Raw genomic sequence first — 18,439 nt, 5'->3', positions numbered from 1 at the left:
TTGACATCCTTCTGTTGGCGATCTACCGGGGGACATGGCAAGGAACTCCTAAGTGCCCAAATTGCCTAAATGATAATTCGTTTGAACTGATCTTTAGCTTTTTTCGTAGCAGGTATGCCAGAAAATTGATAGGGATTGTCTTTTCCTGAACTTTAAAAGAAATACTGCTTTATTTAATCGAGAATACAAAATTCACACTTTCTGATAATATAAGTTTCATTAAGACTGAATATATCAATATCCAGTGAAAAACCGGAGAGGTTAAATGGTTTGTTCTACTACTCACGGGGAATAAGGTGTCGGCTTTTGGATTTCTTTCGCTTCTTCATTTTTTTTTATCCAAGGTCTACAAGCTATTACAAGACCGCCCAGGCAATTCTAATTAGTTTGGGCACATAAACTAAAAAGGTTAATAATGGACAAGATAGGGAGATTTTTTAAGGTATCGCATCACCTTAAGGAAGCAAACTGTTGCTTAATGATTTTTTAAGAAACTAATATGTGTAAGCAGGATTCCGGGAATCGCATGCTCTTTCAATTTTTTACGTACGAGTGGCTCACATGACTACTAAGAGAATGAGAAACTTATAAGAGTTGGATTAATGGTGACTTAATAGTGCCACTGATAGTGTGGCATCGGGTAACTTCATTAAAATATTAGAACAATTGGTAGAAATTTAGATAATGAATATACTTAATCTGCTCTGTTATATGATTAAAGTGGACATGTCTCTATAATTGATATTACTGTGTCAGTATTTTTTACCTTCAGAATTATCTTAAATCAAAGTCCAGTCTACGCAAAATAGGCCTAAGATAACTTTGGAAAAGTCAGGAATGTTAAGTAAGCTAGTTGATTTGCTGGTGAATGAAATTTGCTTTCATTGCACTCTCCGACATTTTAAAATACCTGAAAACACAAGTCTACAATACTCACTCTTATAATTCTTCTATTCCCTTGGGATTGGCATTTGGATGTTAACTCCACAAAACCTCTCAAGACCTCTTTGGCACTTCTCCACCATCTTTTAGCAAATCATTCTGAAACATCTTAGTAAATTTCTCCCTCTACTGAGCACGGGATTGCCGAATCTTTCGAACCTTTTCTTAACGTGATTTTATGGGGTCAAGTCAGTCCTTTTCAATCTGAGAGTAGCCATCGGTTGTGTACCTTTTGTTTTGCTCAAATCGTGACATTAAACCAAGGTTTGCCTTGGTTTAATGTCAACTACTGGATCCTACTGGACAGTAGGATCCGCTTCGATGGGACATAGCTTGCGACAGAGTCTACTAAGGTCTGCGGGTAATTTTCTGTTGCTTTCTGGGACCCTTCAAGGAAGAAGGCTCTCCATTACTCAGTAACAAGTTCGTCTCTAGCCATCACAATATCCTCTTTTGTTTTGCCAGATTTGTCTCTTGTGATTTATTGAGGAAAAATATAAAGATTTTCACGTGCAATGACGGCAATTTGGTCACTTGTGAAGGCATGTACGTCAAGCTTAAAGGAACCTGGATGGTCTATAAGGAAGAGATCAAGATGTGATGATTTGTTGTAGCTCGTGGTAGGTATCGAATTCAACATTTTGTTCAAGCCAATGCTAATCTCCCGTCAGTTCCGCAAATGGTGGTTATTAGCAAGTGGTTTTGTTATTCTGTTCTCTAGGTCAAGGTCAAGGCCTTCACAAGAGTCTATTAGTCAGCCAAGATAAGTGAAGCTACTTTATTATTCATTGAACACACATCATTCACATAACATGATGAGGCAGAGAAGAGGAAAAATAAAAGAAGAAAAAAAAACCAAACAACCAAAACAAAAACACATGCTCCAGGAACCAATGACTGCACTAACACTTTTCATAGCAAGGATAACCAGCTATAACAGTAAAATATGAATTAGAATCAAATTTAATTGTCACTGCAGCAAATATGGTAATAACATGCAGAAATATTGTTGAAATAAAACAGGATACCAATCGTTCTGTGAAGAATTAAGTTTTTGGTTATGCTTGGCAATTCATTTAGAAACTGCAAGAATGGATAATTCTGATGCCAATGTGATAACTGAAGTAAATACTTAGCGAACCGAAAGAAAATGGACCGAACTTTCAGACAATCAGTTCTAGTAAATAGCTCCCAGAACGAAGCAATATTCAAGATGTCAGGGACGGCTACAGCATTTAAAAGGCTAGCTAATAGTAGGCGATTGAATCGAAATTTTGCCGCAGCAATCAATGCATAGGAAGCACATATACGTCGCACGAAATGGTCTAGGAACAGGGATCAGGTGCGGCGTAGCGACGAATAAATGGGAAGACCTACATTAACGAGGTGGGCAACGGCTCTAACAGTAGCATCACCAAGCGCTGTAGAGGATGGTGGCTCAACTTCTAATTAAAAAGCACTATTTCTGACCTTTCAGCACTATAACGAAGGCCAAATTTAAGATACTCCTGTTGAAGTGTGACAAAGATCTCATTCATTCTTTTGAGGGTACTGCTGAGATTTAAAACATCATCTGCATAACGAAGTAGAGACAGATCCAATGAAGTTAGAATTAGAGATATGGGGCACTGGTCTAGAGCATCCAACACACAATTATTAAAAAGATTAGGTGAAGAAACTGCTCCTTGAGGTGCACCTTTTAAGACAGGAATGAGTTTTTCTATGTTGAACTTGGGGCATATTTACATCAGGAGGTAGTTTCAGGCGAATACATGATCGACAGTACTTATCGTGAAGACAGTGAATCACCGAGGAACTTAGTCCACGTTTGGCTGCTTTGAGGAGTATAATGGGGTGGATGAGGGAATCAAAGGCGCGTCAGACATCATGACTAAAGTGAAATGGACATTATCCGGTGGATTCAGCATCAATTAATGCATTGGCTACAGCTATGAAGGCTATTTCACGCTTGAACCCGAACTGGTGGGGCGGAGTGTAACATTTCTGTTCAAGATCAGATCAGAAAAGAAGCTCGAGGCTTTTGCAAATGGAAGTTGCAATCGTAATGGGTCGAAATGATGGGCATTCAGTTTTGGTAATAAGGTCGGGATAAGATCTCCAATGCAAAAAAAAGAGGACATGATTTGCTTTGCAAAAATCATCTGCATTAAAAGTGCAAAGTGTTGCACTAATCCCTCTCCCCAAACTTTAAATACAAAGCGCTGATGTGTTCAGTACAATTGGATTATTAAATTATTAATTGGATTATTATTTATTATTTATAAAATTATTTTATAAATAATTTATATAAAATTATTTATATAAAATTATTTTTATATAAAATTATTTATTATTAATTAGATTATTAAAGTAGCACAGACATCTGAAAATACAAAGGGGAGTGAACCTCCCAACAGTCTACTCTTTCTATTTTAAAATTTAGTGGGAACATAGAATGGTGAAGCACCTTTTAATTTATGTAAATTCATATTAAGCTTAGTAATAAAATGCCCTTGAATGAAAATAACAGAAGATCTAGGAAAATTGTCAAGGAATATTTTGCACTGGTATTTTATCAAAAAAGGCTCTATTAATGTTCCAAGACACAAGGCTTAGCATGATGACCTTAGTTTTGATGGTTTACGGTTTATGGGCAGTTAACACTATAGCACGTATGACCGTCCACTTTACAAGTAACACTAGTCGGAGGTTTCTTGCACGAGTTATCGAAGGTGGACTTGTTTTCACTTGCTCTGCATCTCAAAAGTAAGATTGGTTTCGTACATTTCGAAGCGACATGGCCAGTAACACTGCAGTTAAAGCACTGGTGAGAGAGAAAAAAAATATATAACCTCTAAAAGTTCATTCATTTGCTCACAATTTCATCTAGTATACTTAAATCATCAGCATAATCTAAGTCCAGGAAAGTTTACCCTCCCCATTTGATTCTGTGTTCTTCCATTGCCTTTCCTGTGCTCCTTAAGACAAAGCTCCAGAACGATCCATGTAAAGAGAGATAGAGCACAGTCCTGCTTAACTACTGATTTAGTACGAAGCCAGCTGCTAACCTTATTTCCTACCTTAACCGCAGCTGTGTTATTTTCGTACATAGCATTAATCACTTTAATGTATTTGTCTGGAAATAAATTTGACCATTTTCATCACTGTAGCTTCTAGTACTCTTTTTCCTTTTTCAATTGTAAAAAAACACCCTGAGCCTTGACCATTCTATTTTTAACATCTTCACCGTTCCCATCGTGTTTACTAATAATGCTACCAAGGTAAGCGAAGCTGTCCACCTGATCATTCTTTTCGTTACCCAGCGCCACGTTTTCATCTTCACTTATTCTTAGCCATTGTGATATAGTCTTCTTGACATTAATTTTCAAACCTTTTGTAGCTCCTTGAACTCGCAAAACCTGTAAAAGTTATATATATATATATATATATATATATATATATATATATATATATATATATATATATATATATATATATATATATATATATACATATATATGCATATACATATATATACATATATATATATATATATATATATATATATATATATATATATATATATATATATATATATATATATATATAGTTTTGATAGAAAGTTTTGATATATGTATCAGTTTTGATAGAAAGCTATCACAATGGTCATTTAAGCCGATAGAAAAATTGTTTGCTAGTCCTACAAGAGATTAAATAAAAAAAAACTAATTTTTTAACTGAAAGTAATGAGCGACATTAAAACTTAAAGCGAACAGAAATTACTCCGTATATGAAATGGGTTATCCCCTCCGCAATCCCTCCCTTTTTACGTTAAAGTTTTTAATTGTTATAAGAATTAGAATTATGGCAAAGAGTCAAACTTTAGCGCAAAGAGCGAGGGATTGCGGAGGGGACAACCCATTTCATATACGGAGTAATTTCTGTTCGTTTTAAGTTTTAATGTCGTTCCTTACTTTCAGTAAAAAAAAAAACAGTTTTTTTATTTAATTTCTGAACGTTTTTGAATTAATGCATGCTTGATTTTGGCTCTCCGCACATAAATTATTAAAAAGAAATTTGCATATTAATTCTTTTTTTGGCTAAATGGCTTTCTCTTAGTTTTGATCAGACGATTTTGAGAAATAAGGGGTGGGGAAGGAGGCCTAGCTGCCCTCCAATTTTTCGGTTACTTAAAAAGGCAACTAGAGCTTTTAATTTTTAACGAACGTTTTTATTAGTAAAAATATATGTAACTTAAGAATTAACTTACATAACAAACTTTTATATTCTTATATTTTTATTATGAATATGAGGGGGTTTGTCCCCTCGTTAATACCTCGCTCTTTACACTAAATCTTAAGTTTTGTCCCAATTCTTTAAGAGTGATAAGGCTGTAGAATAAATAGTTGAAATTACTAGAAATACTTTAGCATAAAGAGAGAGGTATGCATCTCCTCCTAAATACCTCGCTCTTTATGCTAAAGTATTTTTAGAACCCCTCATATGCGTAATAATCTCTGTTCCTTTTAGGTTTTGATGCTACTCCTTACTTTCAATTGAAAAAAACTTTTTCATGTTTATTTTTTCATTGTTTTTTTTATAGTAATGCTAGAAAATCCCGCGCCCTGTTCACCCTGTTCTTCCCCCATGACATATTCCTCCAAGGAAACATCCTCCCACATATCCCCCTCCCCTCAACCCAACCCCCAAACCAAAAAAATTTCCCCTGAAAACGTCTGTACACTTCCCAATAACCATTACTGTATGTAAACACTGGTCAAAGTTTGTAACTTGCAGCCCCTCCCCCAGGGACTGTGGGGGAGTAATTCATCCCCGAAGACATAGTTATTATGGTTTTCAACTATGCGGAACAAAATGGCTATCTCAAAATTTTGACCCGTTGACTTTGGGAAAAAATGAGCGTGGGAGGGAGCCTAGGTGCCCTCCAATTTTTTGGTCACTTAAAAAGGGCACTAGAACTTTTCATTTCCGTTAGAATGAGCCCTCTTGCGGTATTCTAGGACCACTTGGTCGATACGATGACCCCTGGGAAAAAAACAAACAAATAAACACGCACTCGTGATGTGTCTTCTGGTAAAAAATACGAAATTCCACATTTTTGTAGATAGGAGCTTGATTTTTTGCTATAGGGTTCTCTGATACGCTGAATGCGATGGTGTGATTTTCGTTGAGATTCTACGACTCTTATGGGGTGTTTCCCCCTATTTTCCAAAATAAGGCAAATTTTCTCAGACTCGTAACTTTTGATGACAAAGACCAAATTTGATGAAACTTATATATTTAAAATCAGCATGGAAATTCGATTCTTTTGATGTATCTTTTAGCATAAAAATTTCGTTTTTTAGAGTTTCGTTTACTATCGAGCCGGGTCGCTCCTTACTACAGTTCGTTACCTCGAACTGTTTGGAAGCCATGCAATTTTAGTCACTTAACCTATTGAATCTATATCTATAAGGTGCCCTATTTATTCTGAACTTGTTTCTCTTTTCTGCAGAGCTTTCCAGTTGATAAAGCTTGTTTAGCTGACACTTAGAAAAAATAATCGCTTTTTTTTAAAGGGGTCTGATACTGCCTATGTCACGAATCTCCACTCAGAATTTGGATCTCATCCCAACTATCTAAAAGGTGAAGACAGGAGGAAATGGGAATCTGAATTTGGTATCCTACATTATGCCGGTCCTGTGGTTTATTCAGCCAAGGGGTTTGTAGATAAGAATCGAGATGTACAACAAGATGCGTTATTCCATTTATTAAGTGAATCTAGTCATAATTTTGTGAGCGATTTAGCTGTCATTCAGGTTTGTACTCTTGTTATATTTAATTCCTAAGCTGCCTCATGTGAAATATAGGAAAGTTCTGGGAATGGGGGACAATTTTTAGAAAAGAAAAATGAAGGTGCTCCAACCCACGTTCAGTTTGAGGTGGATCAGATCGACACTAATGTCGTTAAAACTGTTTCTCTCAGTTCTTTTTTGACACGAGCAGATACCTGAGATAATTTTTTTTTACCATTGCTAAGTGACCAAAATGCGGATATCTGATTAGAGGTTAAAAAAGGGATAGTGATTGAACCCAACACTGTTGAATAATAATATCCGGGTCGATCAAGCCACTCAACAAGAAGCGATTCTGGACGATTCCTGTAGAAAATAAATTTCTTAGTTTAGTGTAATGTGGATTGAGTATTTACTTGTCTGATATCTTAGAACCAACACGGGCTAGTCAATTCAAAAATTCGAAGGAGCAAAGGTTTTTGAAAGTCAACTCAGTTAATTAAAAAAAAAAAGATGGAAAAATTTACTACTTGTCACGATAACTTTTTTAACCCTCAAAACTGCTGTTGTGATTTAAAAGGTAATAATGTAATATTACTTTTAATTATTCTGTTCCACTATTTTTTTTATTTCTAAATTTGTTGCGTCTGAAAAGTGTCTGATTTTTTACTGTTCTTTTACCTTGTTGCATCCTGAGGCTATAAATGTGTTGAAATCTTCTTTCAAAGGAGTCGACAGAAAAACTTTTAGGAAAAATGTCCCTCAGGAAGATCGTTCAGATCGGAGTGCACCGTCGAGCGAAGCTGTTCTTCATCTACTTAGCTCTTGACGTGTCAAGAGCTGTGTTTTTGCAATTCTTTTACCTCTCTGTATCCTGAGGCTATAAATGTGTTGAATCTTCTTTCAAAAAAGGCGACAGAAAAACTTATAGGAAAAACGTCCCCCAGGAAGATCGTTCCAGATCAAAGTGCACCGTCGAGCGAAGCTGTTCTTCATGTAATCAGCTCTCAACGTTTCAAGAGCTGAAGATAATTCAACCGGGTTGCGTGCCTTTGTGTCTGTCTCGTCGGTTGGACAATGGGGAAGATAATATGAGGAAGCTGTATTGATGCAGGTGAATTCATGTACTCGTAGAAAAATAGTAATTGATGCTACATCAAACCTTTTGCTTAGAGAGAGAACCGTTGGCTGCAACCTGACTATTTAATGGTTTTTATGGCACTTGGCATTCACCAAGTGACATATAGCAATGGCGAATTCTGTCAGTCTGTCGGTCTGTCTGTCTCGGTTTTGCTAGTTTAGGCACTTCCTGATAAGCTAGGACGACGAAATTTGGCAGGCGTATCGGGGACCAGACCAGATTAAATTAGAAATAGTTGTACCCCGATTTGACCATCGGGGGGAGTGGGGGACGGTTAATTCGGAAAAATTAGAAAAAAATAAGTATTTTTAACCTACGAATGGGTGATTGGATCTTAATGAAATTTGATATTTAGATTGATATTGTGTCTCAGAGCTCTTATTTTACATTCGGACCGGACCCGGAGACATTGGGGGGAGTGGGGGGGAACCTAAAATCTTGGAAAACGCTTAGAGTGGAGGGATCGGGATGAAACTTGGGTGGGGAAAATAAACACAAGTTCTAGATATATGATTGACATAACCGGAACGGATCTGGTGACATTGGGGGGAGTTGGAGGGGGAAACTGAACATCTTGGAAAACATGAAAGTTGAGATATCTTACGAATGGGTGATCGGATCTTAATGAAACTTGATATATAGAAAGATCTTATGTCTCAGATGCTCCATTTTCAATTCGAATTGAATCCTGGGACATTGGGGGTTGGAGGGGGGAAACAGAAATCTTGTAAACCGGAAATCTTGGAAAACGCTTAGAGTGGAGAGATCGAGATGAAACTTGATGGGAAGAATAAGCACAAGTCCTAGATACGCGATTGACATAATCGGACTGAATCTGCTCTCTTTGGGGGAGTTGGGGGGATTTCAAGTTCTTTGGCGAGTTCGGTGCTTCTGAACGTGCTAGGACGATGGAAATTGGTAGGCGTAATTGACTTGATATCAGTCATTTCCCTTATTCGACCATCTGGGGGGCTGGAGGGAGAGGAAAAATTGAAAAAAATTAGAGGAATTTTTAACTTACGAATGGGTAATCGGATCTCAATGAAATTTGATATTTAGAAGGACCTCGTGTCTCAGAGCTCTTATTTTGAATCCCGACGATATCCGGTGATATTGGGGGAACTGAAGGGGGAAACGGAAATCTTGGAAAACGCTTAGAGATGAGAGATTGGGATGAAACTTGGCTGGAAGAATAAGCACAAGTCCTAGATACGCGATTGACATAATCGGACTGAATCTGCTCTCTTCGGGGGAGCTGGGGGGGGGGGGTTCATTTCGGAAAAATTAGAAAAATTGAGGTATTTTTAACTTAAGAACGGGTGAGCGGATCTTAATGAAATTTGATATTTAGAAGGAAATCCACCATATCTGGTTACATCGGAGGGATTCGGAGGGGGAAAACCAGAAATCTTGGAAAATCTAGGAAAACGTTAGGAGGGGGGGGGGGTCCGGTGCTTTGGTGGGTTCGGTGCTTCTGGACGTGCTAGGACGATGTCAATTTGTAGGCGTGTCAGGGACCTGCACAAATTGACTTGATAAAGTTGTTTTTCCCGATTCGACCATCTGGGGGCTGAAGGGAGAGAAAAAATAAGAAAAAACGAGATATTTTTAACTTACGAGTGAGTGATCGGATCTTAATGAATTTTGGTATTTAGAAGGATCTTGTGTCTCAGAGCTCTTATTTTAAATCATGGCCGGCATTAAGCCTCTGGTTTTCCTTTTAAATCAATCTGTTGATTCTTAGAATTTTGCTAGAGCTCAGGTCATATGAGCTCTTGGCTCTTCCGACCTCGTCACAAGTGCATATGAGCTCTTAGCTCTTGTTATGTTTCATCTTAGTCATATTCGAAGTCATCAAGCAACATAAGATTCTGTAAAATAATAGCTGAATGGTACATCAACTCAATAACTAACGGCCTGCAATATAGATTGAGTGTATGCGTGTTTTTAGATAAGAGCGGAGGTGAGCTTGTCTATCCAAAAGTTCTAAGCAGCAACCACTGCTTTATAGACAACACGGCTAATAAAAAAAAACTTTTTATTAATTTTTAATAAAAAATAATAAAAATTACAACAACTTTTTTTCCCGTAAGACGACTGTGTTAATTTAAAAGTAGTAATAAAAGAGTTTATTTATCCATCAGTAAGTTTACAACAAATGCTTCAACTTAGTCTCCCATGTAAGGCGTTATTGCCTTACATTCTATGTAAGGCAAATTTAGTTAATTTTAATGTTTTTTTTTTATATTTTGTATTCAAATTTGTTAATAAATGAAAATGTTGTTAATAAATGAAAATTTTTGGGAGACAGGGGAGAGCTAACCAAGATTTTGCCCCGGACGCTAGAGAGGCCAGAAAGGCCACTGACCAGTGGCCTCTTCAACACTGCACCCCGACACAAAATTTTTAATTGAAAGGTAGACATGTCTTACCTTATTTAAAAGAAGTACATGAAAAGATTTCCTCAATTAGTAAAGTTACTCGACGATTAATTTTTTTATGTAGCTGAAAGGAAAAAATGACATTGATAAACTTATTGCACAGTAGGATAATGAATATAAATTGATTATTTCAAAAGTACTGATACATGCATATAAAAGAATAATTCCTTGAAGTTTTAGCAGTATTGATTTGTTGTTCTGACAGAACAAAGAAAAACTATAAAAAATATATCATACGAGGTTGGTCTGAAAAGTTTCCGACCTCAACGTGAAGTTGGCAGAACTGTCAATAAAAGTCAAGGAAAGTAGTCTTCTTTCGAAAGGAATCTTTTGAAATCAAGGAATTCTTTTATAGTTCTTCTGAGAAGAACTATAAAATTAGAACTATAAAAAGAAGTAAATTCTTTTATAATAGCCCCTAATTTTGAATCAAGGAATCTTTTGAACACATCAAACTTTCAGCCATTTTGGATGTTCATTTTTTTTTACAGTCTTTTGAGTGAGTCGATGTGAGTCTTTGTGTGAAAATGGAAAAAATCGAGTATCGAGCTGTCATGAAATATTTGTTTTTGAAAGAAAATATGCTTACGAAAATCAAAGATGAGTTAGACTATTCTTCACCGTCATTTATGACAGTGAAATTTGCCATGGCCAGGAAAAATAGGGGAGAAACAAAAATGAAACAAATATATCCAATATGTATCCAATTAATATGATTTTGTTTAATATATTCTTCTAAAATAATTTTTTAGCATAATTATTTTTAACATTAATAATTATTTTTTAACATAAATTTAATTTTATTAGAATAAAGTAGAGGGAGCAGTTAATAAATGAAAAAAAAATTAAAACTTACTAATTCATTATTAAAATAAAAATATATTTAAAAAATAACTAAATTATAATAATAAAAATAATTAAGTTATAACTTAAAAATGATTAAAAAATAAATTATTGTTTAGTTGATAAATTAAAAATAATTTTGTTAATAAATGAAAATTCTTGTTAAAATTTGGCCTGAAAATTTTTTGGGAGGTGGGGAGGGCGGTAATCAAAATTTGTCCCGGGCCTTAGAGAGGCCAGAACTACCACTGGAACAGAAATACCAAGGTCTTTAAAAATTGTGCTTTGTCATGGTTGATGTCTGGCGTGTTAGAAGGGAAATCACTAACATCTGGAAAAAGTCACTGCATTTTTCTGAATTCAGTACGTTTTCAATCTTAACTGACAATGTAAATATAGCCCCTAATTTCAATAGAGTTCAGGCTGTTTGTCTGTTTCAGCCGTCAATCTCATTGACTAGGCATAATTTGATGAATCATTTGATGTTTTTTTCACGCTCTTTTAAGGATTGAAGGCAAAGATTTGATTGAAAAAATAGCAAGGTCTTTAAAAATCAAACCACCAGAAGAAAAATCAGTGATACCTTGAAAAGGTCACTGAATTGTAAAATGATTGAAATTGTCTAACAAATAAGAAGCTAGCATTTAGTTACTAATATGTACAATTAAAGAAATTTTGAAACAATTTTGGCAACAAAGTTTGGCGATACGCTTCAATAATTACTTATTCAGATTTGTCTATTAACAGATAAGGTAAATTACAGTTATCATAGATGGCTCTTCAGTAAAAAAAAATTTAATTAATCAAAGTTTTAGGTTTGGGTGAAAAATAATTTTTTTTATTTCATTCGTGTTTACGAAAACTTATTTATATTATAAACAACTTTTCGGTTATATCATTTAATATTTTCCCGTTCGAAATAGAATGGACTTGAATGTCCAAGCAGTTTCTTTACGGGTTTTATAGAAAATTCAAGGAGCTGGGAGAGAACGTTCTGTGGAAGTAATAAAGATGTAACTATGTCAGCTTTGCTAGAGTTTATTCAGGTCATTTTATTACTGTTATAATTGTAATTATTAGTTAGCATAAAGAAGTAAAAAATAACTTCAGCAACCAGATTCGCTCAGACGATTGGAAACTTGTGGCTCGGTCCAAGAAAACCGTGGGCCAGATTGTTGAAAACGTTAAGCGTGCTGAACCATTGCTTAACATTTCCCTCAAGGAGCCTGCTTTTGTCGCAGCGATTAAGCAAGTGCCAGAAGATTTAGACGATCTGTCGCTGAAACAGCTTATCCCCAAGTGCTCTAAAACAGTACAGCGTGGCAAGTCTCGAACAGTTAAAGTTTACTTTTTCTCGAACTGATCTTGAAACGTTTCTAAAAGCATCTATGAATGTTGGATATGAACGCCTTCCGGTTAAAAAGTTCGTGTTCCTACCACGTCGCCGCTTCAATTGCCATGCGATCGGTCACCTCGCCGTGAATCTTAAGAAAAGGGCACTGTGTTCTAAATGTGGCTCCATTAATTACAAATCAACGCCTGATACTCCATGCCAAAACAGTACCTTTTGTGTTTGTTTCAAGACCAATGGTTATATATGTTGTCGTGTAAAGTGCCTGAAAAACCGCAAAACTTAAACCCATAGACTCGTTTCTAGGGTCATTTACAAATAAACTTTCTGTGTTGTAAAGTCTCAGCTCCTGTTATAACGTGATTTTCCTCCAGGAACATTCTGTTACTAAACATGGTATGAACGTACTCACACTTGGTGGCTTGACGTCGTACTCCATGCCTGCTAGAAAACTGAATAACAGAGGCAGACCCTCTGGTGGACTTGTTGCTTTCGTTAAATCGGCTCTCTGTTCTAGTGTCTTCAAACTAAATGATCATTACTTAGCCGCGAAAGTTGACTCCTGTGTTTATATTAGTGTGTATCTACCAATTAATTATTCCAACGATCAGTCAGAAAGATTATTTGCTTTATCTTGCGAAAAGGTAGGTCCTTGTTTAGAAAAAAAGTGGCATCTAGGTTTACCTTGTGTTTTAGCTGGTGACTTTAGTTGTAATTTGTCTGGACCAGATTCTCAGGCGTCTCCACGTACTACTATAGTTAAGGTTTATCTAGTGATTTTTTGCGTGTATTAGATAAAATTTCCGATTGTATGTATATTCTCACGCCTTCCCGAACCTCTAACTTGGACCACGTTGCTGTATCTTCAAATCTGACCACTTACCTATAACATGCTCTATCAGTGTGCCATATTCGATTTCTCAAAGTAGTCCACTAGCACGTGATTCCTCAGCGTGGTGGTATCGTTGTGATTGGTCAAAGATTGACCAAGCTCAGTTGCTCGAGTTGTTACCAAAGTCACTCCAGTTGCCTAAGAAAGAAGTCCTGATCTGTCTGGATATATATTGTGCTGAAATATGTCATGCCCTCCGCTTGGGTGAAAAACAAGCTGTCTCCATGCAACGTATCTTCAAAGGAATCGTTCCTGGAGGGTCCACAAATCCAGAGATTTTTGTTTCATGTGGACAAGCCAAGTTTTGGTTTTCTATGTGGAAATAGTATGGGTATCCTACTACCAGGCATGTGAATGACATACGGATCTCTACAAAGTGGAAGTTTTCCAAAATTCTTGCTCAGCATCGTAGAGGTCTATTTAAGAGCACTTCTGCCCGTGCATCGAAATATGGTATTTAAATTTGTCTCCTCCTCGTTACCCCCTTCTTCGTCACCGTCCTCAGCTGACATTCCAGAAGCTGAATATTATGCATATTATAAATCTGAGTTTCCTGCCCCTGATCCCATCATAGAGCAATCTTATGAAGTAGCTCTGGATCAGTTTCTGGATGCTCAATTCGATGAATATTTTGTGGTCAGTACCCATTCTGTCGAAGATGCCAGCCAAAAAATTAAAATGGAAACATTCCTGTAGTATTGACCAAGTTAGTGCTATTCATTTGAAATACGTGGGAAACTTTTTACGCCTCATCTGTCACTGCTTATTCAGATGATTTTGACTCGGGGTATCGTTCCTTCTTCTTTTTGCATCAGAGATCTGACTCCTATCCCTAAAAAAGGGAAATCTGAAGTTTACTGTACATCATTACTTCCCTTTGCAATCTCTTTAAGCTAATATTTTTTAGGGAACTTGAAAAAGCCTGTTAAACCCCTCCACACCCTTTCGGATTTGAATGAGGTACCGGGTGTACCGACGCTTTAACTGCTGTTGAAAATGCCCTGATTGATGCGGAACCGTCTGGAGGAAGCCTTGCTTTGGGGGGACAGACATGATGTCTGACGTACATTCAACTCTCTTATCCATGCAGTGATGCTTTTGAAAGCTGGTAAACGTGAATTGAATCTTGCCCTTAATTGTTCTCTTCCGGATTTATAATCAAGACTTCATATCTACCTGAAACTACCCCCAGGTAAAGGCATGCCCCTGATTCCGCGTAGACACCTTATCCCAGTCGAGAAAGGGACCTGTCAAGGAGCTGTCACCTCTCCCGACCTCTTTAATAACTATGTTCTGAAAGCACAAGATTTGTGCCCACCTTCACTGATTTTGTCTTCTGTAAACCTTTTCTTGGTATGCTGTGCTGACAACATCCAAAACCTCATTCGAACTCTTCAACATATCACTGAAATTTTTGGAATCCTTGGGGCAGAATATCAGAAAGTTGGGCTTGAATTTAACTCTTCCAAATCTGATATTGTCCTGTTTAACTGGACAACAAATCCCTCTGTCCCTTCCATCACACTTGGATCTAGCTCTATTCAACCTATAGATCACCTTAGGTATAACTTGATTCTTGTGTGATTGTTTTGTGACACTGTTCTGCAGCATATATAGTATGTCGCACCGTTTTGAAGATTTTTTTTCGCACATATATTATGTAAGTTAGATGGTGCTATTATCGTTTCTTAAATTATCGCCTTCAGCTCCCACCTTGGAACCAAAAATCGTTTTTGTTTATTCGTTATAATATATCTGATTCATGTACTGCCATTTCAACAAGTGTTGTGAATTTTAATGATTAATTTGTCATACAGCCGGAGCTCTTGCAGTGGTAAGATGATGGCCACATAAGAAAGTAAATGTTTGTATTTGTACTCTTTCACTTAGAAGTCTTTTTTTACTCTGGTTTCTTTCGTATATTTCACTTGTATTCTGTGAAGTGTCTAATTATTGTCTTTATTGTTTTATTATTTTGTTTTTTTTTGCTGCTCCGTCTTCTTGCTTTTGTATGACGGGTTTTCCAATAAATAAATAAACGCAGAAACATTTATATGATGAAAAACACAATTATCCATGCCCTTTCTATGGTAATACGCATTTTTTTTTTTGACTTTATCGCTCTTGCTCAGCAGGGTCCCCAGCGTGGAGGGAACTGGTTGGCAGCGGCGTCAGTCTTCTCCAGGTAGTCCTTTCCAGTGCTTGGGATGGAGCCTCATTTTGGTTGATGTTGCGATTGAGCAGGCAAAAGCTTTATAGCTTTCATTGACTTTCGTTTTGTCTTTGACACTGTTGACAAACCGTTCTTTTGGCTAATCCTGCAAGCTGCGGGCCTACCCGCAAAGATAGTCAGCCTATCCAAAGAACTTTACAGCAACACAGAAAGCGCCGTCCTGGTTAAAGGGAAGCTTTCTTCTTCCTTCCCCATACAAAATGGAGTACGGCAAGGATGCGCTGCTGCACCTGAGCAATTTAACTGCGTCATCGACCACATCCTGAACGAGACGCAACATGCCCATCCTTTCGGCCTCAGTTATGCCGGGAGGACTCTGTCTGATGTTGCGTTCGCGGACGATGTAGCTGTCCTTAGTGACAATCTCGACCAACTTAAGTCTGCACTGGAGACGCTCTCCTCCACAGCCTGTAGAGTTGGGCCACAAATCAACTCGAAGAAAACAAAGATCATGCCCATAGAAAGACCGTGTCACTCTCAACTGTTGAGATTAACAGCCAAACTGTCGATGTCGTACGGCAGTTTACATATCTCGGATCAATTATATTCTCAAGTGGCACACTTGACGCCGAAATCTCAGCCAGATCAGCCAAGGCAAGCTCTGTGTTCGCACGACTCCTGACAGCAGTCTTTCAAAAACCGCAAATTAGCCGCCATACCAAAGCCCGAATTTACAACGCCACAGTCTCAAGCATCATGCTGTACTCATCTGAAACATGGCCGATAACCCAGACACAGCTAAGAAGGGTCGATGCTGTTTAGGCTAGACACCTGCGTCGAGTCGAAGGCTTCAAATGGTATGAGAAGATCCGCAACGCTGAGATCCTCAAGACTTTCAAGCTGGTGAACCTTTCTTCCCAAGTAGAAGCCCGCTCTCTAAGATGATACGGCCACCTACTCCGTCTCCCGCTAAGTACCCCCGCAAAAATCATCTCGGATTTCAATCTTTCGGAAAATGGCTGGAAACGCCCTCCAGGAAGACCATGCACTAGATGGGCTGATGTAATACGCAATGATAGACAGAAATTAATTAATCAGAGCATTCAATAATAAAGAATATATTATGACCTTTAAACGATAAAGCACGATAAACGAAATAAGTGGAAATTTGTACAGCAGAAAGAAAAATCGAGTCGAAAAAAAAAGTAGTAAAAAAGGGAAGTAAGAGGGATCCAAATGCCTTCAAACAAATCGCAGTTATTTACATTTGGAAATTTGAACAAAAAAAAAAGAAAAAAAAAATGATGTAATGGCAAATACAAATTATTTACTAATCATTTAGGTAAATAAAAATAGCTATTGAAAAAACTTATCCACAATTTTAAAAACCCTCAGTTTTTTCTGGTAAGGTGACTTCAAGGAATTTTCTATTTAAATATTTAACATACAATTATTTAATTAAATTAATAATTATGTAAATCAATATTTGGCAACATATCACCCAACTATCCTGAACTGCACCTGACTGAACGGCGTATCGAGCACTGGCCCATTAAATTTTGAAAGGAGCGGTCCTAAAACGTCCCATGAGGATGGACGGGACTTAAGTAATTAAGTAAGTAAATAAATCAATATTAGATAGTCAATATTTTCTTTGTAAACTATACATTTCATTAATAATTGTTTAAATTACTAATTGTTGATGAGTTTAATAATAATTATCTAATTTAATAAGATTTGGTTAAGCAAAGCTCAGTTTTTTTCAGGTATGGTGACTTCAGTGAGGTTTCTGTAGGCTTGACTTTAGCTCATAATCGTCACTTCTATTTTCAGGAATCTCCTCCCTCTACAATTAGTGGCCGGTCAACTTTGACCAACTCAGGTAGTACAAGTACTCTTGGAACTATATCAAGAGGCACCAACAAAGGGAAACCGACAGTTGCTGATACGTTTCGCATTCAGCTCCAGAATCTCATTGATTCCCTGCAGGCAACAAACCCGTGGTAAGTTGTGCTTCCAAAGACCATGGGAACTGATAATAGGGGAAACTCAAGTTCGTCATGAAGAAAAACAAACGGGGACATCTTGCGTCCTTCAGTAAAATCACAACTATAAAACTTATAAAGCTAACATATAAAACTTATAAACTCAAAGCTAATTATGAGAACTTTAATGGAAATTTAAGCTGCTTTATTTAACCTGTTTTCCTCCTTGTTTTGAGATTAAAGTCTTGAACACAATCCAAGTGCACTAACTAACTCTCCAAACCACAGTCCAAAGCATTCATTTATTTTGTGTTTGTATTTACTGTAGATTTTTTGTTTGTTCGTTTTTTATTGTTATTAAGCCAGACATACAGAAGAGTGGAAACTTAAGTTTGTCTGAGAAAAAACAAGAAAGCTATCTAGGGCTACCTAGTAAAACGTTGGAGCTAGTTATAAAAACTTTAGCGCAATTTTAAGTTGTTCTTATTTTGTTTGACCCAAACTTTTGGAAAACTATACCAAAACACTTGCAAAACAATAGGTCTCCTCGTTCGCCAGACAAGTCCAAGGGACTTGTCTTGCATGTGTCAAACCTAAAACACGGCAGTCCGCCTGAGACTCTAAGCGGACAAGCCTATTAGGATCAGGTCACTTCGTTGCCTGTGAATCCAAGCAAATTCAATCCCCCCTTTTCCATTCAAATCCAGTCGACATTGTCCGTCACGACTCAAACCAAAAATCTCGATCATCCCTTAATTACATGGCTATCTACCTTAGTTATACCCCAGGATGAATGGATGATAGACAATATCCAACAACAAGTGAGATTGACATCATTTTTGTATGTGAAAAAGTATTATGCCAGCTTTGCCTCTC

The 18,439-nt window shown here is 37.0% G+C and overlaps 1 protein-coding gene across 4 annotated transcripts in view; it reads left to right on the top strand.

Moving 5' to 3' along the window:
- LOC136027318 (myosin-I heavy chain-like) overlaps window positions 1–18,439 on the top strand; it is a 162,876-nt gene that overhangs the window by 34,816 nt on the left and 109,621 nt on the right. For all 4 annotated transcript variants that reach the window (XM_065704442.1, XM_065704440.1, XM_065704443.1 and 1 more), the window contains exons 9-10: window positions 6,522–6,761; window positions 17,412–17,581. In XM_065704442.1, coding sequence (XP_065560514.1) covers window positions 6,522–6,761; window positions 17,412–17,581 — 410 coding nt within the window. The remainder of the gene's footprint in view (window positions 1–6,521; window positions 6,762–17,411; window positions 17,582–18,439) is intronic.

This window comes from Artemia franciscana, chromosome 5 (genome assembly GCF_032884065.1).
Source record: "Artemia franciscana chromosome 5, ASM3288406v1, whole genome shotgun sequence".
Taxonomy (NCBI): Eukaryota; Metazoa; Arthropoda; class Branchiopoda; order Anostraca; family Artemiidae; genus Artemia; species Artemia franciscana.
This window is presented reverse-complemented; position numbering and strand designations above follow the sequence as displayed.